Below are 26,749 nucleotides of genomic sequence, written 5' to 3' on the forward strand. Positions count from 1 at the left end.
AGCCAGGGTAAGGCACAAGGTAACGTCTATCTAGAACGCTTGGGCGATAAAAACACTGAACACTTACTTAATTGATAATCTACGTAAATTTTACCTTTCACAACAGGCTAAACGTCCTACTCATGAAGCTAACCACATGCTGGAAGGGATTTACTAACAATCCTGATCTATAGGTTGGAAACATTCTCATCCTAGTATGGACTGATCATGGGGCAATTATGTTTAAATTAATCAGTCCAACTTTGAATGCTGCTTTCTCGAAGGCAATAGCAGCGTTAAACTCGCTCCTGCAAGAAAATTGACAATCATAAATTGAACAATTTGTTGCGTGAATCCAAGCCTTTAATTAATGATGATGTGGATCACGCTGCCATCATTTATGATGCCTGAGTTGGTGCAGCAGTCACCCAATAAGCACCTTTAAAAATGAGGCCAAACAATTAGTCTTCAACATCAGCGCCATGGTATTCTCAAGAGCTCAGAGAATGTAAAAGAAAATGCAGGCACCAAGAACAACTCTGGGGGAAGAACTATGCTCTAGAGGAAAAACAAAAAACAAAAATATGATAAAAAAATTATAAAATACAGGTACATGCAACTACAATTAACATTTTTACTGATAAGATCAAAGCCTCTGAGACCTCTACTAAAGAGTTATTTAAGACAGTTAAATAACTTTCAACCTTTAGTAATAAAAACATGATCACCTCAAACCAAAAGCTTTGTGATAAAATTCCTTATTATAAAGGTAAATAAAATATTCCTGGACAATTTGACCCTACCTTTCAATACCATTTCCCCCGTAAGGACAGTAATGGAAGAGGGATATATAATTGATATATTAATTAGTACTGAGAATATTCACTCCACTCACAGAACAGCAGGTTACTTCACTCTTTAAAAACCACTAAATTGGGATATGGCTAGGTATTAAAGACACAGCTCTCACACTGATTAGGTATTTCCTGTCTAACAGAAAGCAAGTGGTGGCCTTAGAGGAATATATCTCTGTCCTTTTTACTCTTCCCTGTGCAAAAATGTTTAATGCTTACATCACTCCATTATTTGAACTCATTCCATCTTGTGGGTTCTCTGTATTCTCGTATGCCAATGACACCCAACTACTGGTATCTGTCTCGAATAATCCTGAAAAAGTGGACTCATATTTTAATACCTCTATGCGTAGCATTGCTAACTGGATGCAGAACAACAATTTAAATCTTAACTCTGATAAAGAGCGAGGTATTGCTATTTGGTAACAAGACCTCCTTTTGCAACACCTCCTAGTGGGCTCCCAATCATGGGCCCCTGCCAGTACAGAAGGCATGACATTTGGGGATCACTTTTGACACCAAATAGCTGTCTATAGAGCATTAAAAGCAAGTAACATCTTCCTACTTTCTTATGTTAAGAATCTTTTTAAAATCCTCCCCTTCCTCCCATTACAGCTAAGGAAAATAGTCATCTTGATGCTGGTCATTTCTAAAATAGACTACTGTAATGCCTTATATATAGGCTCTCAAACTTGCCTTCTTAATAAATTGAAGACACTTCAAAATGCGACAGCCAGATTACTAATGAATCTTCCCATAATCTGTGTTGTAATAATACAACATCCAGGGGTCCAGATTAGATTATGTAGGTTGATTTATTAGGATAGATGTTCAGATGAAGAGCCCCACCAGGAGCAGCCTTCCTGCTGCTCAGCCCATCCTCCAACTGACACCCCACTCATCCAACATTCCACAGCATCACCACACCAACATTCCACAAACCCAGTCACACTTGCTAAGCAGCAGGTATAACACATCTCCCTTCTTTACCAAGGATAACAATAGAAGCTCTTGCATGCATATTCAACCTTTAGCAAACAAGACATAATAAAAGTGCATGGAAATAAAAGGTGGAAAACATCACAAACATTTTGTAAAAAGAAAAGCAACATGTCATAACATATTAATTGTATAAAACCATGTGCGTTGCCACAGAGAACAAAGAGAACATACATTTAACCAAAGGAAAAGAACACATCACCCTTCCTTACAAATAAACACATAAGATTTCCCTCATATTCTCCTTTTCTACATATTAATTGCAAAAAAAAATCATGCATGTTACCACAAAGATGCATGGAAAGAATAGGTAAAACACATTGCATGCATTTTGTATAACTGTCATTACATATTACAGTAATCTTCTACCATTCTAATCAGAAAACATCCTAAACTCCACCACCCCATAATCCTCTATCAAACTCCTAAAGCCACCACCATGTCAGCAGGCCAGTCTGATACAACAGAGAGCACACAGGGAACCAACCACCGGAGGTACAGTAAAGAATCTTCCATAACGACTGAACAAACAAAAAAAAAACATCGAGAAAAATGGACACCTTGACTAACACTGCCCCTCACTCTAACCCAAAGTAAGGGTGGAACAACGACTCCAACATAAAGCATTTGGCTTAAATAAAGCCCTTCACCCTAACCCAAAGTAAGGGTGGAACAAAACTCCAATGACACATCAGAAATGGCATAAACTCTGCCCATCATCCTTACCCCGTAGGAAGGATGGAACAGAATTTCACATATGGCTTACACTCTGCCCCTCACCCTTACCCCGTAGGAAGGGTTAAACAAAACTTCAAACAACCATGAGTTGGCTTAACACTTCCCTTCACCCCTTACCCATAGTAAGGGTGGAACAACATTTCAATTAAAACAAGTTTGGCTTAAACACCTGCCCATCACCCTTACCCCGTAGGAAGGACGAGACACTTAAGTAACATCCTCAAACACCCAAGAGTTGGCTTAATGGCTGCCCTTCACTCCTAACCATAGTAAGGGTGGAAGAAAACTTCTATCACCAATAAGCATGGGCGGATTTCGCAGATCCACGATCCGCAAATTTGCGGATTTGCGGATTCGCGGATCCGCAAAATCCACAAATTAGCGGATTCGCGGATTTGGATTGCGCTCATGAAAGTCAAGGATACAAAGGCCTCTATCCAGCATCACAGATGATTTTCGACAGTAGATTTGGGAAGAAGGCACACCTGCCCAGCCTCGACGACGCTCATGATTGTTTTTGGGCTGATGAATGAGTCACTGAATTTGAGTTTCAACTAGTTCTAGCGACCATGTGTGTGTTACTATGCAATCGCCCCGAAGGGCGCAGGGGTCCCTTTAGTGAGCTGTCCATCATAGTGGGTAAATGGCGGGAAGACGGTGCACACCGCAAGTGTGTGAGCGGGACCAAATGTGCGGGGCTTCCATGCGAGTTCACATGCCTCTTGTGTGTATAAAAGGTCGGAGACCGATCAGAGTAGCAGATCAAGAGAAAGAAGCTCCTGGTCACAGGAACAGCACGAGGATTGCGCTCGTGAAAGTCAAGGATACAAAGGCCTCTATCTAGCATCACAGCTGATTTTCGACGGTAGATTTGGGAAGAAGGCACACCTGCCCAGCCTCAACGACGCTCACAATTGTTTTTGGGCTGATGAATGAGTCACTGAATTTGAGCTTCAACTAGTTCCAGCGACCATGTGTGTGTTACTATGCAATCGCCCCGAAGGGCGCAGGGGTCCCTTGAGTGAGCTGTCCATCCATCATCCTGCAACTATTTTAGGATGGCGCCGGCAAGCTGCCAGCGCCATCCTAAAATAGTTACTAAATTAGCTTCATCAGGAAGCACTAATACATAAAATAAAGCAGGTGCTCGAGCACCTGCTTTATTTTATCTATTAGTGCTTCCTGTTGAAGCTAACTTAGTAACTATTTTAGGATGGCGCTGGCAGCTTGCCGGCACCATCCTAAAATAGTTACAACTTCAAGCTTGAAGGCTTGAACTTTTGGCCCCAGAATCCGCCGCTCGCGGATTCGCGGATTTTCTGTAAATTCGCGGGAGTTCGCGGATTGCGGATTTACCGAAAATCCGGGAAATCCGCGAGCGGAATGGATTTTGCGCTCACACCTAATCACCAATCAATTGGCTTAACTCTGCCCTTCACCCGAGCCCAAAGTAAGGGTAGAACAACACTTGAGACCCCATTTAAGACCAGAACTCGGTTTACCAAAGGACCATAGGACTCACATTTCAGACAACTCATAACCTGGCCCAGAAATGTACATGTAACACCCAAGAGCAGTATGGGTACACACCACACCCTTAATGACCAAACCACCAATGCATCACATCAGTAAAAACACACATAAATCAAATGTAAATGGCATAGGACAGCAGCCCTGAGTAACCCTCTAGATCACTGGTGAGCGATCTCTCACCCGAAACTCCTCTTGGTATGCACAAATACACAACTCATATAAAGTGGTCAACACAGTCCGCCACAAACATTTCCTGCCATGTTCTGTCATCAAGTCCAATTTGTCACAGCTTGCAATGTACTCCCAGCTTGCTCACCATGTGAATCTCCGACAGATATGCTCGAGTCTGCCTGGACACCACACTCTCAAGATGTCCTTCTTTAAATGTCTAAAATGCATTCTGAAAACCTCCAGTCCTAACCCACTTCCACGTACAAATCACGCCATTGCAGTGTCGTTGCTGAGACCCTTAGATGAGAGCACTGCTTGAGCACTGCTTGAAACAAACTACCGCTAGTACACAATGTTGCATATGTGCAACACAGCTAATCCTTAAAGCCAGTCAAATTTTACTTTCATTCTAGCCTGCAATAAAACAACTCAAATGAGAGCAGATGCCATCCCGCTAGCGGCTCCTGTGACGTACCTCCTAGGACATTGTCATCAGCGCTTAGTATGCTGGTGACAAACAGGTCAAAGTTGAAGACCGTGCATCGTTCTGCATCTCTTTGATTGGAAAGTAGATACTCTCTTGTGCTTTACTGACAGCAACGTCAAGATTGCGGCACGCAGTTGTAAAGAGCGCTGGATGTCTCCCGTCAAGTACTCGCTGCTCACCGTCTCTATGTAAGGAGGTGGGCTGCCAAACTACTCCACACGCTACCTGAAGATAAGGTAAGGGAGCGCACACACCCAAAAGGCCACCAGTAGAGAATTCTTTGTGGCCTGGGCGATGACATGCACAGTAGCTTATAGTTAAAAAAAGTGCCCTTCTCAATGCTGTTACTCGTGGACTTAGAGCTGGTAACAGATAATAGCTGCAGAATTAGGTCCTCAGATTACCACACCACTACAGCTATACTTCATCTGTACCACCAACGCTGCCAGTCCATATATAATGACGTAGCAGACCATATAATCACACACTGCTGGTAGAGACCTGCACAAAGGTCCTGATAAAAATAAAACCTAAGCCGCAATTTGGACATAAAAACTGCTGCCATCTTCTGCTCCATTGTGAAATTAAGAAATTATGCATCTCTGGTTTTGTACAATTCACAGCAGGTCTGTTCTAACTGAGTCAATTAAAAGTTCACTTGGATTAACCATACCCTGGCTGGAAGGTTGTCCGGTGGAACAGGGCACTGGTGGGACTGAAGGGCATACTGACTTTCTCTACACAATTGAGTTCATTCAAAATTGTTCTTTTAGAAATTTCTTCAGGTTTATATCTTGTAGGATAGTATCCGTAGTTCCTACTTCCACTCAGTTCACACGTGTGGATCCCTCTTCGATTCCTTTAAAATCGTCACCAAAATATGTTGTAATAACATGACGTCAACAAAAAGGTTAAAGTCCCCGTATGAACCGTGGCAGGCTAGAATTGCTGAAACATAAATCCTAGACGGGGTCAGAGATAGGTGGAAGAATAATTATCCCTATCCTTTTAACAAATCAATAATGTAAGCAAGGCAGAGTGGACATTAACACAAAATCATTTCAACACGAAAATATACTAAGTAAAGCAATTTTTGTCGATTAAAAATAATCATAAAATTTATTTATCACCTCCCAACATGGGTTACATTCTAAAACATAATAAAAAACATTTATTTAAAAACCACCAGCAGTGGTGAAGCAGTGAATCTATATGCAGTCAAAAGTGAAAAACAGTCGACGCGGCGTTTCGGTGCTTTATCAATCTTGACAATTTCTTCAGGACATTTGCAACATTTTGACTTGGTATCTATAAAGTTAAGACAATATATTTTATTTTAAAAACCTTGTGTTGCCACTGCCTTGCTACTGCTAATACATATCTAATTTGTAAATTTTATTCAACATGCGCAACCCCTTAGTATCTAAAACATCTCATTGTGGAGCAAAACAAACATTCGTAAACTCAATAAAGAATCTCTATGAAAGATCACATTTGATATTAACATGGAAGCTTCCTTCCATTTTGGGTCTGTAGATATACTCCCAGATTATAATTTTTTATGCATAAATAGATTGTTGCATCATACCTTTGTTATTAGTGGGAAGAGATTTCGATTTCTTTCCCCTGAGATCTAAACTTCTTGAGCGCTTGATATTTCTCAGGCTGTATCGAAATAAGCACAGGATATTCCTTAATCGTATATAATCTTGTTACAATAAAGCTTTTTATATCTGTGGCCATTATCATATTGATGTTGGTTACCTTAACTGTCAATGGTATAAGCCTCTGTATGCACGGAGGGACCACCGTCAATAGAAGGAATTGCTGCTTGGGTTCTTTAGACCTAAATATACAAGCATCACATATGTCTGAGCTCAGTGCATATATAATATTGGAGGCTACTGTTTATTTATAGCCTTGCGAAGACATAGTCTACTAACCTGCTGCAGAGTCAGGTAGGTCTTGTTAATTTGAAAAAATGTTGATTTTTCTTTATCCCAATCTTCTCTTTCTTAATTATAGAAGAAATCTGTGGATGTACAACAAAGTGTATTGGGAACGGAACGCCTAAAAAGCTGTGTCTATGTTCTATAGACTGTTTTTACAAATCTATGTATTAGTATATCAATATAGGCTTTGGGTCTCTATTTAACTATTACGTTTGTGATTGATAGAATGTGGTTCTAGCCAGACGTCAGTAACGTCATTAATCTAGCAAAAAGTCTCTAAATCCATTATGAAAAACCGGGCTCGGGGTAAATTCAACATCTAAACCCAACGATTATAGATAAAAAATATAAATTTATCGCCCCCATTCTTGGTGGAGGGTATTATAAAGCTCTCCCTTCAGAGTAGCCGAAATACCCATGTGGACAGTCAGTAGATTGTCCATGTAACACTGAAAAGTAAGGTACCGACCAACCCCCTTCTCTTCAGGACACTTGCCTACCTTTAGATGAAAATGCGGCCTCCCTGCTCCTCCGTGCTCCTGTCTTCATGAAGATTCGAAGTATATTCAGCTTGTTTTGGGACGGCGTCTTTATGCTGACGCCTCTCAGATTGACCCGGAAGTGGAGGAAACGGCAGATAGCAAATGTGTCTACGGGATTATCCGTTCCAGCTTTAGAAATTTAACATATGCATCCATTCTATGTTTTTTTACTGCAGATGTTTCTATGATACATATAACATTTAAATTCTCGGCCTTGTGACGGACGATTGAATACGTGACCCGGAAGTGTATAATCTAGATGCAAGAATACGCGAGTTGCGTGCTCGCAATCTATATGAATGAGAGAATTCTAAATAATGCAAGATTTCAAATAAGTAGTCAGGATCTATGGGAGTTCATCATTACCAAAAGCACGATTTGCTACGTCCCTTGTCCGGCAGTTCCGTTTTTTTGTATGTCGGCCATCTTGGATTGGGTTGACTTAGTATCACATTAAAATATGGCCCAAATAAATTGTGACTTTGCCTTAATTTGGAACGTGATGACGATGCAATTTAGAGCATTGAATTCATTATATCTCGCTACATTATTTTTTGTATATCGTCTGACCGTATAGTGTATTTACTCGATACATATAGATACAAGTTCTTATTACTAGATAGACTAAGCCTCCACAATAGATTTGGATACACAATGCTGGCAATCTCATTCTACAAACATGTATATGGTCTATGTTGACAAGCAACTGATAGTTACATAACCATGCGATATACCACTGCTTGTTTATTATAACATATACATTGTGCACAATATTTTCCTATACATGATACGTTATTACATGAACATTTTCAATTATGCAGGTATAACTACCACAATACTTGATATATTACAACAGGCTGTTGATCCAAATTCTGACAAGACAGGAAGAGACCTAGTAATTCATGCTTATTATAATCACACAGGCCATTATTCTATGTATACTGTAATCGTTTCTCATCAAACTAAACTAAAAGGGTAACCCCCATGTGGGGAGTATTAGACACATCTTTTGAATGAGAACAAAGAGCTTCTAGGTTGTTCATGTTGTTTTCGGACTTTACTAAGAAAAAGAGAGGATGTTGGGAAGAAATAGTGTTTCCAATTGGTTTTAAGTTAGATATGTTAATTATAGGATTAGTCTTTCCCATTCATCTCTATTGTTTAGACCAGTGCGAAAAGTGTTGAATAGAGACATATAGAATTGTTCTCTCTTTTTTCTTTTATTGTTAAAATTTCCCCCTCTGGAGCTATGTGATATACCCTTGATTACACACCACTTGAGATCTTCTAGTTTGTGGTTGTGTGTTATCCAATGTTCCACTAATGGGGCGGATTTCTTTTGTGTCCTGATGGCAGACTTGTGTTCTCGTTTTAATATCTCTCGCTGTTTCACCTATGTAGGCCTTGTTGCAAAGACATTTTATCATGTAAATCAGATCTTTGGTTTTACAGTTTGCAAAATTTTGTATCTTATGTTCGATTCCATTATATAATATTGAGTTTCCTTTGATCATTGATATGCAGTAAGTATGGGCGGAAAATCCGTTTCGCTCGCGGATTTTGCGGATTTTCGGTAAATTCGCAATCCGCGAGATTCGCGAATCTCCCGCAAAATCCGCAAATCCGCAAGCAGCGGATTTTATGGCTTGCTCGCACTGTTCGCGTGAGTTCGCGGCTTCCCAGTACAACTTCGCGCCCCGCGAATAAGCGCTAAATTGCAGAAATACGATCTTAGCAAAACTGAAACTACTTACCAGGTTCAAAAGTTCAGGCTCATCATTAGTAGCCATTTCCTGTAGTGCTTCCTGAGGGGCCCCTCCAGAGTTCAGTTGCCTACTTGCAACTATTATGTGACCCTGCTCTGAACCTCAGAATAGTTACACATATGCCACAAAGGTCCTGAATTACAGCTAAGGGAGACAAGCAGGAGCCAGGCTGGAAGTTCAAATCCATTAATCAGCCCCTAATTCATTATTGTCAGTTGGGGCAGGGCAGGTGTTGTAACTAATTTTGCAACAATGAAAGCACTTAGCAAGTGCAAAAGATCACTAATCAGGAAGCACTAAGGAAGCAGGTGCCAGCTAAAAAAATATTCTGTGACACATTAATCAGCCCCAAATTAATTCAGGTCACTTGAGGCAGGGAAGGTGTGCTTTGCTTTGCCACAATAATGTACACTGACTGGACAACCAGAGGGTGCTGTGATGAAACAGAGGGTGGCATGGGTGGGCCAGAGGGTGGCATGAGTGGTCAGAGAGTGGCAGTGGTGACAGAGAGTGGCAGTGATGAAGAGGAGTGTCCCAAACAGGCTGGACACGTAGAAACAACAAGTTCGCAAAACTTGCGACCCGACAGGTAAGTTCGCGTTTGCGAAATTGTACAAAACCATGGCGAACTGGCAGAAACCCGCGCGAACACAAAAAAAATAAAAAAATCCTCAAATTCGCGAGAATTCGCGGATTTTGCGAATTGCGACTTCGCAAATCCGCAAAATTCGCGAACGCGAGATTCGCAAAATTCGCCCATGCTTAATATGCAGTTGGAACACGTATTACAGGTGAAGTTCCCAGTGGGGAGAGGAGTTCTATTGATTGTATTTAGGGTGTTTCGAGTCTTTTCTTTAAAGGTGTGAACCAGACAGTTTTTAATTGTTCTGTTACGTCGAAAGCTGAACATCGGTTTTGGGATATTTTCACCTGGTCTATTATTTAATAAAGACCAATTACGGTTTTTGATGTTCTTTATTTTGTTGCTCGCTGCACTGAAATTAGTTACAAAAATTAGTCTATCGTTAGTTCTGTCATTATTTGCTTCATTTTTGTCAAAGAGTGCATCTCTATTGTAATATTTCGCACGTTTGTATGCGCGTTTGATTAGTTTGTCTGGGTATCCTCGATTCTTGAGTTTAATGGAAAGGGCATCTGCATGTTTATTAAAATCTTGCATGTTGGTACAATTACGTCTAATGCGTAAGTATTGTCCAAATGGTATGTTGTCCTTTTGACTGTTGGGGTGATTGCTTTTATAGTGTAACAATGTGTTACGATCACTTGGTTTGGTGTAAAGGTCAACACCTAAAGTTGCATTGTCCACTCTGATTTTAATGTCTAAGAATTCAATTGCTTCTTTGTTAAAATTGGAAGTGAATTTGAGGTTTTTATCTCCTAGATTTAGCCAAAGAATAAATTCATTAAGTAAATCTAAGGTGCCCGTTCAAATGAAAAAAATGTCGTCGATATATCTCGACCAACATGTGATGTTTTCACTGAATGGTGCTATACTGTTAAAAATGTGTTTATCCTCAAAGGCTGCTACGTATAAGCATGCCAGGCTTGGGGCACAGGTTGCCCCCATGCTGGCCCCTTTTATCTGCTTAAAAAAATTATTTTTAAATAAAAAGATGTTGTTTTTCAAAATAATTTCTGCACATTCAAGAATAAACGTTGCGTGCTGGCTCAGGTCTTCAGCCCCATTTTTTAGGAGGCCCTCCAACATCATGATGGTATCATCCTGTGGGATCCAAAGTGACCAGCCATTGTGTAGTTATATCATACGGTAAGCCTTCTATTTTTTCAATCATGCATGTAGTATCTTTTATATATGCTTTTTGGTTTGTTACCATTGGTTGTAGGAACCTATCTATATATTTACTAGGGTACACAGACAAAATATCGATTTTTAAATATCGATATACAAAAATATCGAAGTTTAAATATCGATGGGACAAAATATCGAAGGTAAGTAATATCGACAGTCTTAATATCGATATTAGTATGATATCAGTAATATCGAAGTTGTAAATATCGATGTCAATATTATCGAAATTATTAACTTTGATGTTACTAATATCAATTTTTAAATAAATTTAGTGTATATTATATTGTATTTATTATGTTTTATTATTTATTTTTAATGTAATTTAATTAAATATTGTCTTTTACTACTGTAGCGGGTTGTGGGTTTATAGGGGAATAGGGTGGGAAGTAATTTAATTATGTTAAATTAATTATTAATTAGTAGGAATTATTAATTATTAATTGAGAAATAATTTTTAATTATTTTTAATTAATTGATTAATTGATAAATATGTTCTGTAGCGGGTTATGGGTTTATAGGGGAATAGGGTGGGAAGTAATTTAATAATAATTAATTAATTGATATATGTTTGTACATATTTTAATTAATAATTAATTGGTAATTAATTTCTATTAATTAGTTAATTAATTAATATAATTTTGTACATATTTATAATTATTAATTAGTTGGTAAATAATTAATATTAATTATTTAATTACATTAATTATAGTAATTTTTTTATATATAATTTATTGTTATTCTTAATTAATTAATTGGGAAAAATAATATTTATTATTAAATTAAATTAATTACAGCAAATGTGCTAATATATTTACTTTATTGTTATTGTTAATTAATAATTAATTGGTAATTAAATAATATTAATTAATTTTGGGTAAAGGAGTATTTTTAGGGTTCAGGGTCAGTTTTCAGTTTTTGGGTAAAGGGGTATTTTTAGGGTTCTGGGTCAGTTTTCAGTTTTTGGGTAAAGGGGTATTTTTAGGGTTCAGGGTCAGTTTTCAGTTCATGGGTAAAGGGGTATTTTTAGGGTTCAGGGTCAGTTTTCAGTTTTTGGGTAAAAGGGTATTTTTAGGGTTCAGGGTCAGTTTTCAGTTTTTGGGTAAAGGGGTATTTTTAGGGTTCTGGGTCAGTTTTCAGTTTTTGGGTAAAGGGGTATTTTTAGGCTTCTGGGTCAGTTTTCAGTTCATGGGTAAAGGGGTATTTTTAGGGTTCAGGGTCAGTTTTCAGTTTTTGGGTAAAGGGGTATTTTTAGGGTTTAGGGTCAGTTTTCAGTTTTTGGGTAAAGGGGTATTTTTAGGGTTCAGGGTCAGTTTTCAGTTTTTGGGTAAAGGGGTATTTTTAGGGATAAGGGTCAGTTTTCAGTTTTTGGGTAAAGGGGTATTTTTAGGTTTCAGGGTCAGTTTTGGGTTTTTGGGGTACAGGGATATTTTTAGGGTTCAGGGTCAGTTTTGGGTTTTTGGGGTACAGGCGTACAGGGTAAAAACAAAAAAATATTACATTAAATCAAATAAATTACATGAAAAAAATTAAAATTACATTAAATTATTAAGTGTTTTATTTATTTTAAATGTATATGTATTAGTTTTAATGTTGTTTTAATATTTTTATTTAATATTTGTAAAATTATATGTATTTTAAAATTATTTTTACATTATTATTAATACATTTAAAAAAACGATATTTTTGATTCCAATATTTTTGTACTACGATATTATTTTTTCGATATTTTTGTACTTACCTTAATGAAGATAGGATTCCGATATTTTTGCTGTCGATATTTTTGCTCCGATATTTTTGCATTTCGATATTCTGTCTGTCGATATTATGTCAGAGATTCATTTACTAGAGGGTTCTGTGATTGAATCAATGGATGACACAATGGGCCGCATAGGCGGGTCAGCTATATTTTTGTGGACTTTAGGAAGTCCATAAAGGGCAGGAATGATAGGTGCCTCATTTTTTAAGAAATGATATTCATCTCGACAGATTATTTCATCTTCATGAGCAAAATTAAGAAGCACATTCACTCTCTGGATCAGAGCAGTCCACTCTAGTCTGCTAGAGGAACAGTAATGTTCAGAATTATTTAACAAGAGCATCATTCTTTTGTCATAATCTTCAGTATTCATTAAAACTATACTCCCTCCCTTATCTCTGGGTTTAATGGTTAAAAGCTCATTCTTTTCTAGGTTTTTTAAAGCAACTCTCTCCTCTCTACTTAAGTTATTTGTGCCACTCAAAGGATGCATTAATAGTTCTGAGATGTTACTTTCTACCACCTTTTCGAACAGGTCTATTTGTTTATTAACCATACCAACATGGGGTGTCCAAGTCGATTTGGGTTTAAGACCCGATTTATTCGTGGGGCCTTCTCTTGGAGGTTTATCTCTAGAGAAGTCTTGCAGCCTAATTTTTCTAAAGAATCCCTGTAGATCCCTTTCTAAATTATATTTATTGACCCGGGTGCTGATGGCAAAACCTAAGCCCTTTTCTAGAACTTCTTTTTCTATTTTATTAAGGGCGATATCAGAGAGATTTATAATTGATGCTTTTTGATTTAATCCCATTTCGGTTTGCTCCTTGTGTAGTATCTCCTCTGTTGTTGAGGTTGAGGGTAAAATTTCCCTTTCCCATTGCCTCTCGGATGGTTGTGATGGCTTTGGTGGTTCCCCCGTCCCCGTTGTCCTAAAAAAGGCAATGACTCTCTATTAGGGGTCGATGTAGATTCACCTGCTCTGTTTTTATCCACTGTTTTATCTTGTTCAGAGTCAGTGCTTGTATACGAGGAGTCCAAAAAGGTCACACGTTTTTTAGGGTATGTGCGCCAAGGTTGTTGCCACTGGTTTCTATTGGGGAAATTGTCTCTTGGGCAATCAAAAAAATCTTTTTGAGTATAGGGGTAGACTATCTCAGTATTATAATTGGAGACATCTTTATTGAATGTATTCGTTTTTTTACCAAAAAAGTAGTCCCTATAGCCAGAGACATCCCTTTAGATGTCTTCTAGTTTTTTCTTTGTATCTTCCAGTATTGAGGTATCTAACTTGGTTTCTAATTCTGCTGTTTCTTTTCTCTCTATTATTAGGATGGAGTTGGCTGTTTCGATTATTAGCAACATCCAATCCCTGCTACATCTGTTGGCAATCAGGGTCCAGTTTACTATGAATCCCGCATGTCGTATAAAAACCCCCGGTTCGTTTTTGACCTGTAAGCCACTGGGGATTATACCTTTCTTAAGATAATCAATTAGAAAGTCTGCATGCAATTCTGTGCGAACTAATTTCTTTTTGTTGTTTCCATAATTCGCGCCATTTGTCTTCATCATTATTGGTATTTGTAATGGAAGTATAATTTTTTGAAGTGCCATTTACAATTCTGTTGAATTCTTCTTCAGAAAAACCTTTGGTTTTTAACGTGTCCATTTTTAATTGGGTACACTGTATGGGTCAATGCCCTTAACGGATTCGTTGACGTCTAATGGTCCAGGTTAGATTATGTAAGTTAATTTATTAGGATAAATGTTACGATGAAGAGCCCCATTAGGAGCAGCCTTCCTGCTGAACAGCCCATCCTCCAACTGACACCACACTCATACAACATTCAATAGGATCCCCAAACCAACATTCCACGAACCTGGTCACGCCTGGCTGAGCAGCAGGTATAACCTTCTCAGACAATTAAGGGCCTGAATAAAGTTAAAGTCCTTAAATTGGTCCCATAAGGCCCTGCAGCAGTTTAGCCCTCGCTTCCAGCAATACATTTTTATATAGTATTAATGTTCTCTATGGTCTAGCAATGCTAGGAAAGTTCTTGTCCCTAGAATAAAAAGAGCACATTGGGGAGGAAGAAGTTTTTCCTATTCTGCAAATGGTGGAATTCTCCGCCCAACCACCTAAGAACTCAGCCTAACCCCTTGAAGTTCAGGAAGGAACTGAAACTATGATTTTTAGCTCCTTGTTCTAAAATTCCTTTCTAATCTGTCAATATATTTCTCTGTCTCTGCATCCCAGGTTTGGTTTTATACCTTTACCTTCGCACTGTATCTACTATGGTACTACTGGCAGTAGCAGCAAGACGCCATTGGTATTAGCGCACTTCTTAAATATCATTATCATTAACATTCACAAGCGAACCTCAAATTAATCTGTGCTCAACCCCCTCATAGATTGGCATGGAGCAGTCAGGCTTAACTTAGAGGCAATGTGTAAAGTATTTGTGCAACACTAAAAACAGTAAAACAGTGACAACATCACACAAAAAGATCTAATACCAGGTTAGAGAGGCAAAGATGAATTCAATAAATATAAAAAGACCAAAATGATGAAAACCCAATAAGTAGAACCAGAGTTATAATAAGCTACAATACAGTGCCTAAATGCATAAAACGCCAATCGTGGCTATCTCGTTGCAATGGACGGGATCATAGTCAAAAGTTCAGGCTGACTGCGATAGATCACGAGTGGGATAAAGTCTCAGATTAGTCCCACTGAAGTTTTGTCTTCTCAAGTTTTATTGCATGAGACCTGTTTACTTTGGAGAGGACCACAGGGATAAAGGAGAGCTTTACGGATAGTGGTTGGCGTTTCTCAAAGAGCAGGTGAAGCGTCATGAACATGCAGGCTGGGGCTTTGCGGTGGGAGTCCTCTGTGGGCGAGCGATGCTTGCGGTGCAAAGAAGCAGGCTGGTGGCATCTCATGCTGACTTTTGGTGCAAGTGGCACAGTTCCGGTGTGAACAGGCCCATTTGCGGTCACCAAAAGCATGATGTTAAGAGCCTGTGAGCTACAGCAAGTGTCCAGGATCTGAAAGGCAGTACTTGGGGTCAGAAACTCACTGAACACGGGTCTAGGAGCTGTTGGGGAGCCTTAGATGTCCCTGTGGCTCAGATCAGAAGGTCAACAGACTAGCACTTTGAGTCACTATGGGGTCCTGGGTTCAAGGTGAAGCTGCAGGTCTGGTTCTTTTTTCCCAGGCAAGAGGGCAGCAGGTCAGCACGGCAAGGCATTAGTTCCTTTGGAGTAGCAGTCCAGAGAGTCGCAGTGCTTCTAGCAGGACAGCAGTCCTTCTTTCTGGCAGAGTATCAACATGCCCAGTGTGTAATGAACAGTTGGTGTCTGAGGATTCTTTTATACACAGTTGTCCTTTTGAAGTGTGTAGAAGCTTCTTGAGGCATGTCTGTAAAGTGTACACATGCCCTGCCTTCCCTGTTCTGGCTCCAGACTACCTATAGGTGTTATGCAGCCCTTTGTGTGGAGGTAGCAAAAAACACAATTGATGGACAGAATGCAGAACAATGTCTTACATTCACCCCAGTACAAGGATCTGGGCCTAAATCCATCGTTTTTTGAGGTTTTGTTTTGCTCTCCACACCACACTAGGTCAGACACTGGCTATATGCAAATCAGCCTTGACCCTGTGCCTCATGGGAACAGTCCAGCCCGAACTACCAAGCCATGTCTTTCCTAGACCGGAATCAAGCATCCAAGGACCGGTTTCTGGCTATCAGCCTTCTTCAGCCTGGATAGCTTGACTCCAGTGATGTGGAGAGCCTGGGACTCACGTCTGAGCATACCCAGCCCACTCGGGGTGAAAATTGCAAAAAACACAGTTGATGGACAGAATGCATGGCCATGTCTGAACTGGGGTGGCTGAGTGAGCTAAAGAATGGTGATGGATTAAACCCAGATCAGTTGACTGGGGGTGAGTGTTTGATTGGCTCAAACGCTCCGTCCATCATCCCCTTTTGTAACTCTTTGTTCGCCCTAAGTTGGCAGGGTATGCTCAGACGTGAGTCCCTTGCTCACTTGGCCACTGGATTCAAGATAGCCTGGCTGATGAGGATTATGAATCCGAAACCGGTCCCAGGATGTTTGTTTCCAGTCCAGGGAAGACATGGCTTGGCAGTTCGGGCTGGACTATTCCCATGAGGCACATGGTCAGACTGATTTGCATATGGCCATGTCTGAACTGAATGTCTGACATAATATCGACAGACAGAATATCGAAATGCAAAAATATCGGAGCAAAAATATCGACAGCAAAAATATCGGAATCCTATCTTCATTAAGGTAAGTACAAAAATATCGAAAAAATAATATCGTAGTACAAAAATATCGGAATCAAAAATATCGTTTTTTTAAATGTATTAATAATAATGTAAAAATAATTTTAAAATACATATAACTTTACAAATATTAAATAAAAATATTAAAACAAAATTAAAACTAATACATATACATTTAATATAAATAAAACACTTAATAATTTAATGTAATTTTAATTTTTTTCATGTAATTTATTTGATTTAATGTAATATTTTTTTGTTTTCACCCTGTACGCCTGTACCCCAAAAACCCAAAACTGACCCTGAACCCTAAAAATATCCCTGTACCCCAAAAACCCAAAACTGACCCTGAAACCTAAAAATACCCCTTTACCCAAAAACTGAAAACTGACCCTTATCCCTAAAAATACCCCTTTACCCAAAAACTGAAAACTGACCCTGAACCCTAAAAATACCCCTTTACCCAAAAACTGAAAACTGACCCTAAACCCTAAAAATACCCCTTTACCCAAAAACTGAAAACTGACCCTGAACCCTAAAAATACCCCTTTACCCATGAACTGAAAACTTACCCAGAAGCCTAAAAATACCCCTTTACCCAAAAACTGAAAACTGACCCAGAACCCTAAAAATACCCCTTTACCCATGAACTGAAAACTGACCTTGAATCCTAAAAATACCCCTTTACCCAAAAACTGAAAACTGACCCAGAACCCTAAAAATACCCCTTTACCCAAAAACTGAAAACTGACCCTGAACCCTAAAAATACTCCTTTACCCAAAATTAATTAATATTATTTAATTACCAATTAATTATTAATTAACAATAACAATAAAGTAAATATATTAGCACATTTGCTGTAATTAATTTAATTTAATAATTAATATTATTTTTCCCAATTAATTAATTAAGAATAACAATAAATTATATATAAATAATTACTATAATTAATGTAATTAAATCATTAATATTAATTATTTACCAACTAATTAATAATTATAAACATGTACAAAATTATATTAATTAATTAACTAATTAATAGAAATTAATTACCAATTAATTATTAATTAAAATATGTACAAACATATATCAATTAATTAATTATTATTAAATTACTTCCCACCCTATTCCCCTATAAACCCATAACCCGCTACAGAACATATTTATCAATTAATCAATTAAATAAAAATAATTAAAAATTATTTCTCAATTAATTAATTAATAATTCCTACTAATTAATAATTAATTTAACATAATTAAATTACTTCCCACCCTATTCCCCTATAAACCCACAACCCGCTACAGTAGTAAAAGACAATATTTAATTAAATTACATTAAAAATAAATAATAAAACATAATAAATACAATATAATATACACTAAATTTATTTAAAAATTGATATTAGTAACATCGAAGTTATTAATTTCGATATTATTGACATCGATATTTACAACTTTGATATTACTGATATCATACTAATATCGATATTAAGACTGTCGATATTACTTACCTTCGATATTTTGTCCCATCGATATTTAAACTTCAATATTTTTGTATATCGATATTTAAAAATCGATATTTTGTCTGTGTACCGTCTGAACTGGGGTGGCCGAGTGAGCTAAAGAATGGTGATGGATTAAACCCAGATCAGTTGACTGGGGTGAGTGTTTGATTGGCTCAAACGCTCCGTCCATCATCCCCTTTTGTATCGCTTTGTGTGGAGGTAGGACACAGCCTTTTCAAGTTTAAGTAGGGGTGTACCCAACTCCTCCTCCCATCCGGCCAGTGATGGGCCATACAGTCACTTCTAAGTTGCCATTGTGTGTGGCTGTCTAGGAGGAATAGACATCCCCAACTGTCACCCACACTGGAAAAGGTGACCTACAGACAGGTTGAAGGCACCAAACGGCTAAGGCAAGAAAATACCAACTTTCTAAAAGAAGCCTTTTGCGAATTAGAGTTTAAAATTCATCTTACCGTAAGATAGAATTTTAAATTGTGAATCCAGAAACACCAAACATTCACTGATTATCTATTCCCATTTGGAAATGACATGTAATAAGGCTACTCTGATGCTATCCTATGGGAGAGGCAGGCCTAGCAGTATTGAAAAACAAGTTTGAAAGCTTTTCACTAGCAGGAGATGTAAAACTTAAATGTACATTCCCTACTTTTTAAATACATTGCACCCTGCCCTCTGGGCTGTGCAGGGCCTACTATAGGGGGGACATATGTATTTAATAGGCAGGTTGGGGTCTGGCAAAAGGTTTATTTTGCCTGGTCGAAATGGCAGTTTAAACTGCCCACACAGGCTCTGCAATGGTAGGTCTGAGACATTTTGAAGGGGCTACTTTAGTAGGTGGCACAATCAGTGCTGCAGACTCACTACAAACATTTAATTTACATGCCCTGGGAACATGTAGTGCCCCTTTACTAGGCAATTACAATTAAATATGCCAATTGGGTATAAGCCAGTGTTACCATATTTTAAGAAGAGAGCTCAAACATTAGCACTGGTTGTCAATGGTAAAGTGCACGGAACCCCAAGGCCAACAACAACAAAAAGCTAAAAGGTGGAAGGTTAAGGCAAATATTTTTGGGGTGACCTTGCAGAGATGGCCAGGCCCAAAAATAGATATTTCTGTAACATACTTATTTGAATTTGCAATTTTCTCAGGAGATATATTTAGGCTGAAGTGGGTGATTTGCAATTCACAGAAAAGCTTGTTTGGTAACCGAATCGCTCCGGTTTTTCGGCCGTACTAGAATTTAAACTGCTCTCAAAGAGGGAACTGAGGTATTATTATACAGTATTGTCTATTCTATGCTTGAGATTACAATGCACAGTTTCTGACAATGGTTTCCATGCCGGCCTATAGCGTGTTTGGGGGCCCTCAGCAGGGCCTCCTTTGGTGCATGGCATCTGGTTGGAGGTTGAAGGGGCACCTATGGTGCCGCCTGTTGATCCCTGCACCTTGTGGCAGGCACCTTGAGGTGCAGGGATGAACCACACCTCCCATTTCACTATGGGAGCATGCATTACGGCTGCTTTGCGGCTGTAATGCGTGCTCCCAAAGTGAAATGTAGTAATGCCACCGAAGAGTGTTTGGTCGCATCCTACTGAGGCACTCAGCATTGCCGACCGGATGTGGGTCGGTCCCAAGACCGAGTCGGTGAGATTCCACCCGACATCGAAATCAGGCCCTTTGTTTTTAAAAACGAAAATGGTGTGTACTTATAATGAATCTACTCAGTCTCCTAAAATGAAAGCAATGCATACAATGTGAACATAACTAATTCATAACCACAGTGCATTCATAAAAAAGTCTGTCTCTTTTTTAAATTAGATAAATGAAGGAAAATGCCCTCCATCAATCCTGAGAAAAAGATCACTTGTCAGCCGAGTAGTTGGTGAAAAGGACAAAGTAGAAAGAAGAGTTCGCTTTCGAGACCCAGTAGCAATAACTGTGCACGGTATGTAAAATGCTTTAAAATTGTTGAACACCATATGGAGCATAGCGTGAACTTGTATAAAAATATGATGTTCATGTGGCCCGCACTCCCAGCTTATCGATATGAACTTGTTATAGGTTTATTTCTCCTATTGGGTGGTATATAAGATGTATGCCTAAAAAACAGTGTTCATAGGGAAGCACTTATGCGTGCCACATCCTTCCAAAGAAAGAATGATCTAGTTTGTGTTAAAAAAAGTTTGCGATAGAATGTATTGTTTGAAGGATGAAAAAACACCTAATTCGCAAAATTACATTTTAGCTAGAGTGCAAAGAACTCTTGCACCTGATTCGATTAAGTACTGTACACGTAATAAGGAACACTTTTCTGTGTAGAGATGTGACCATTGAAAGATCAGTGGTGTTTTAAAGGTCTAGGATATTGCCCCCCTACTAAAATGTCTTGCTCATTTCGGGTGTTCTACATAATCAATGGCTTTGTGAGTGATTACCATTCATTGATCCTTGTAAAATACTAGGAAGCCCACAAATTTAGTATAACACCTGTCTCTAACATGTAATGAGAAAATGAAGCAGCTGTTCAACCGGATTAGTTGTTACAGCTGAGTTGTGGTGTCATGATCAGCTTTGACCCCAGTCCTCTATATGTTCATAGAACTTAAGATGCAATAGCCTTATAATGTACAACAGGGATACCCTATCTCATACCTACATGTATTTCATGTGGACATCCTAAAAATCTACCATGGCTTCTGCCCTTACTGTTTTCTGTAACATGTCACCTGCAATGGTCTTGGATGTACTAAACTTTGCTATTAATATAGTACAATATTATTTAACATGCAATATTCAGGTCAGGAATGGAACCGTTTTAAATCCATTCAATATCAATACGAGCCTTGCAGTAGCTAGATTCCTGTTCCAAATAACAATATAGCTCTTTATCCAATCACAAGCCAGAGAGGCCCTTTGCAGTACTGAGACGTTGTAACTCTTTGTCTGACAAGTTCTGTTTGGAAAACTACAGATTAAATCGTGGCTCATAATAAAAAAAGTAACAATTTTGGGGTATTGCTTCTTCGTCCTTTTCAGCAGGGTATCGTAAATCAACAATAATGTTCCAATAGCCCTAACACAGCTCTGTAGTAATTGGACAAGCTGTGATGAACACCTTGGCCTGCAGCCTCGTTGTTCATCTCTTGCCTTCTCCCTTTACTGCCTTGTAATGGTGCGCCTGCTGTGTCATTATCCTTATGGTACCTCATGGAATATCCGGGACAGGTTTGTTTAGTAAGCGCTGGCCAGACCCACGCTTTAGAGCCTATGAGGAGGCATAAATTAGATGGAATTTATGGAGGTTAAGTTAAAAAGTGCTAAAGCTAACATATGCCTATTCGAGGGCGAGCCCATTGCAAACCTATGGAGTAGACATTTGCACTACATTCATTCCCCGTTCTTTCAAGCCATTGCGATCAATTGTCGTTACAACTAACGGGTCTGGTCTTGTTATCAGTAACATGAGTGCTGCTAAACTATGAACTACACCATTTATTTTATTTTGTAGTGTGTTATTACAATTACACAAGGCATACTACCAACAAAAGATAATATGCATAGAGTTTATTTATATTTCCAAATGTCCATCATTGCAGTAGTAAAGTACTAAAGCATGTAGTGTACTGAGTCAAATGTTAAAAACGTTGACAGTACCACGAAGTAGTGTTCCCTCAAATTACCGAACTCACAATAGACCAGGCCCCAACATTTCTACCCTTCAGGGATTGTCTTCATTCTCACGTCCATAAATCCGTAGGACATTGGTTGCATGGTATGCGTAAAACTCGCAACACATGTCTCTTGGGCCAGTATTCCAGGATGAAATCGTATACATACTTATAAAACTCACGAATTTGGTATTATACAAAATGGGAAACATCATTTACTACGAAGCAAGTAACACGCATAACGTTTACCACGCGTCACTCACCACGCAAAGGTCTTTCCCACGCGTATGCCTTCAACGACCGCCTTTACCACGCGAGTGGTATTCCTTCCTGTGGTCGTTCTGCAAGTACGATCTGCGTGGGCTTTGGTGGGCTGGGGGGGGGGAATTAAGGGGCTGGGGGCTGGGGGGGGGGACTGGGGGAGGCTAGAGGGGGAGGTTGGGGGTTGGGGGGGTCTCCCCCCCCCAAAAAAAACAAGCGGATATTAATAAATAAATAAGAAGAAAACGTAAAAAAAATGCTCTACAATGCCTCAAAACGAACAAGGAAAAGAGCACGTCATAATAGAAGTCCTTTATCAGTTTTGATAGACGTGTTTTGATGCTTGTTTCCGTGGTCGGTGGAAGAAAGGGCTGATGGTGAAAGACGTACAGGGGTAAGATAAGAATCAAAACTTTGTAAATTAGGGTATTAATTAAGCGCATTATGAAAAAAACAAAAATAAAATGTAAGGGAATCTGTTGTTTATTATTGTTTAAAACATCGATCTTTTCCTTAGTACTGCATGTAGCCTATCAGTATCATTATGTAAATTTAAATGGGACGTCAGATGTTTCGTAACGTTATGATTGCGGAGTAAAAACATGCGTTGTCAAATGCTGCGTGCAAAAGACACATGCGAACTAAAATTTGCGTGGTAAAGGCATGCGTGGAACTTGTAATCGTTGAATAATCATATATTCCTCTGCTACAATTTAACAAAGAGCCGAGACACACCTTTTTAGAGAACACTACATCATCATGCGATAACAGTCCCTTTTTGCTTAAGAGTAATCTCCAAATACTTAATATGTTTAGTGCTCCGCCGTCTTTTGACTAGGTTTCCAGTATATAAATACCACATACTTATTTATATCACTTATAAAAAGAGTAAAATGAGCATGCCTCATATAAATTCTATTACTGACATTCAAAACGTCCATAATGGGTAAATTGTGCATTAGCTATACACAAATGTACATGAATTATCAAAAAGTTGTAAATTACACATTTGCTCCATGATGATTTGTGTCAAAGGACAACCAGCACTTGCTGTACCAACATCAAGTGGCGAACACTTGATTAATTGTGAGAATAAACACTATTAAGGGCTGCATCTTAATGCAATGTGAGGACATATGTAGGCAAGCAGGCAATGAACGTACCTTTTGTATACTTTAGTGTGTCATCCTAAAGGGGGCAGGTGTGCCCAGCGGTGGATCGCGTGCACACTGCGTCACTGCAACTAAGCTGTACCTGGCTGAAGAGCCCATAAATAGGGTGAAACCAGTCCTGGGTTGCTTGTGTTCCTGTTTAGGACCTGGCTTGGCAGTCCGGGCTAGACTGTTCCGATTGGAGCCGGTTCAAGACTGATTTGCATATAGCTGGGTCCAAACTGAGGTGACATGAATGAATAAATGTTATTGTTTCAATTATTAAAATTGTTACAAAAGGCTGGATGTGGAGTGTTCATCCACACACCTTCTTCAATCATTGATAAAACATCATTAAAACATTTCATTTGACAAATCAAGCAATCACAAAATGTGAAATTAAAAGACTGTAAAAATGTGATATATGTTCAATTGTTTAAAACTGTGCTCAACCTTTAAACCTTGTCTCATCTCTACTTATGAGTTCTGCAAGCTGGCGTGCAAATCTCCCGTCTTGTCAATTCCATTGGCACCTCCAAATTAAAAAGAAGTTTCATTGCTCTGAATGGGTGCGAGTGCCATATTTTAAGAACACTGGTTCTAGTAAAGTGCTGCTGGCGTGGTTCAATCGGGGCAGATACAAACCAGATGAGCCACAGATTCCTCGTACTGATGACACAGTCTGCCGGTGGTGACCGACTCTAGTGCTTTCCAGAGAATATTGGTATCTTTTATTGGTAGTACCATAAGCCTGACTGACAGAATTTGCTTTAGAATTGTTTTGTTCCGGGCTGAGTCAAGGTATGCCTGTCTCAATTTATCCTTGTAGGAGCAAGCTAAGAGTCTGATGTTGCTGCTGGAGGACTCTATTAGCCTCATATCATCTTGGTTTGATAATAGTCTTACTTGTTTCTTTAAAATAGTTTTAAAAAATCCTGGTTGGTGAATAAAATCCTGCCAATTAGACAGGTCAAGTGCAATTCAGTGCAGTCAGTAAGTAGGCCGTCGGCCCAAGAATTTTTCCCTTTGGTGAAGATTACCTTTCAAATTGCTTTTATTGTATTTCGAGGGGCTGCGCATGCCCCTTGGTAGTATCAAATAATCAATGCCCAATGTTCGTAAAATTGTTCATATAACCCGAATTCCAGCCAGACCAAGGTATTCGGAGCATGGGCAGGTATCCGAAAAATCTGTTTAACTGCTCGGCAGTTGGCAAACTCCATGGTGTTAATTAGCGCCACAGGAAATACTAATTGGCCATAGGAAATTGAGGGAAGTAACTTGGCTCTTATTACCTTTCAGATTGGCTCAGTTGCCGGGCTGCCCAGTTGGAGTTGAGTTTGCAAAGGGCATACGTCACCGCCCTGGCTTTTGATTGTATGGATGCAAGATGTGCAGTAGACTTGCCATTGCTTATAATCCAGACCCCTAGATAGTTGTGTTTAGATGTCGTTGTTATTTTCAAGTGGCCCAGTCGCCATTGATGTTTGAGTTTGTTAGCATATTTTCCAAAGATTATTACCTTTGTTTTGCTTGCATTTGCTGTTAAATCATTTTTGTTGTTATAAATGCTTAGTTCGCCCAGTGCTCTTTGCATACCCATCTTAGTGTGGTCCATTAAGACCATATCGCCTGCATACCACATTAGAAACAGTCTAGTTGACCCAAGTTTAGGAGCTAACAGGATGGCTTTTGATACTGATTTACCAGGTCTGAAAGAGCAGGGGTGCCAGTACGAAGCCTTGTTTCAGCCCTCAGTCAATGTACACTTTTTTGTTGCTGTGTTTTGGGTTAATTTCACCTGTACCCAGGTTATGGTGTAAAGGGCAATATTGGCTTTCAGCAGCATAGTCAGTATCCTCCAGTTTTGCAAGTTTGCCAGAGCAAATTCCTGTTGACACAGTTGAATGCCGCAGAGTAATCCATGAAGCATGCGAAGAAAGGGTGCTGTTTTTTTCTGGGTAGACTGTTCTACCAGATACGCTAGGGATAGAATGTTATCCAATGTTGATGCTCCTGCCCTGAAGCCAGATTGGTAAACTGGTAGGATTCTGTTATTGTTAACCCAGTTTTGTAGATCTTGTAGGAGGAGGCATGCATATCCCTTTGCCTCAATATACAGAAGGGCCATCAACCTGTAATTGGTTGGATCTCCAGTGTCGCCTTTTTTGTGGATTGGTTGTAATAAGGAGTCTTTCCTGGCTTCAGGAATTGTTGAATTAGCCATGCAAAACTGGTATAACGGGGTGAATATAGTTGCCCAAAATTCACAGCCTTCTTTAAAAAGGGGTCCAGGTAGGCCATTAGGCCTCGGTACCCGTCTCTTCTGAAGTTCTTTAATATTACTAGCACATGATTGCCCATTTCAAAAGATTCAGTTGTTTCTTCCATAGTTATTTGATTGACGTTGTGCGTGCTAATGCACGTGAAGGGTCGGTGATGGTATGGAAGGGTGTTATAAGAAGACTTGCAGTACAGTGTGTTCACATGGTTGATCCATGTGTGACTTGCGACTCCAGTCCATTACACTGGTCGTGGCCGTGCCCAGACAACCTCTTGATGTATAGCTAAAATTCAGCCGGTCTACTTGGAGTTAACAGACTGAAGATGTACAGCCACTGGGAGTCTTTTTGTTGCCTTTTAAAGTTCCATATGTTTCTTCTGTGTAATTTCCTCGCTGTCAGACGATTTTGGAGTGCTCTGTCATCTCTCTCTTGCTTGTCGTTGCAATTCGTTTATATCAGTCCCTTCTTGTTTAGTTGAATTTTGTTGCATCTTGGTTGAAATTGGCAACACACTCTTTCTCTGGGGTCAGGCAAATGGTTTGGTTTTTTGCCTAACAGAAGGTGATGCAGCTCCGGCACCAATTTTGTCCAATTCTCGGGTATGTTCCCCTCAATATAATCATTGTTAAGTGTTGGCCAATTGATTTTCCAGGCTGCCAGGCCTGATAAATCGATTTTATTCCACTTTAGTCTTCTCAGGAGCACGTGTATTTCCTCCCCATTAGACAAACCCAGGGGAGTGATGTGCAGAAGACGAACCGTTTGCAAAGAAACTGCGTCCAGTGGGAGATGATCACTAGTCTGCTGCACTGGTTTTAGGAATTCTACCACTTGTTCATGCAAGCGCTTGCACATAAAAATATGATCAATTGTTGATTTGTATTTTTCCTGGGAATCCATAGTCATGACGTGAATGATGACTTGTATCTCTTGTACTG

The 26,749-nt window shown here is 39.1% G+C and overlaps 1 protein-coding gene across 1 annotated transcript in view; it reads left to right on the top strand.

Moving 5' to 3' along the window:
- The window catches only part of C9H14orf180 (chromosome 9 C14orf180 homolog), a 348,560-nt gene that overhangs the window by 280,645 nt on the left and 41,166 nt on the right, over positions 1-26,749 (top strand). The window contains exon 3 of the mRNA XM_086936658.1: positions 20,265-20,391. Coding sequence (XP_086792784.1) covers positions 20,265-20,391 — 127 coding nt within the window. The remainder of the gene's footprint in view (positions 1-20,264; positions 20,392-26,749) is intronic.

The sequence above is a fragment of the Lissotriton vulgaris genome, chromosome 9, assembly GCF_964263255.1.
Source record: "Lissotriton vulgaris chromosome 9, aLisVul1.2, whole genome shotgun sequence".
NCBI classification, from domain to species: domain Eukaryota; kingdom Metazoa; phylum Chordata; class Amphibia; order Caudata; family Salamandridae; genus Lissotriton; species Lissotriton vulgaris.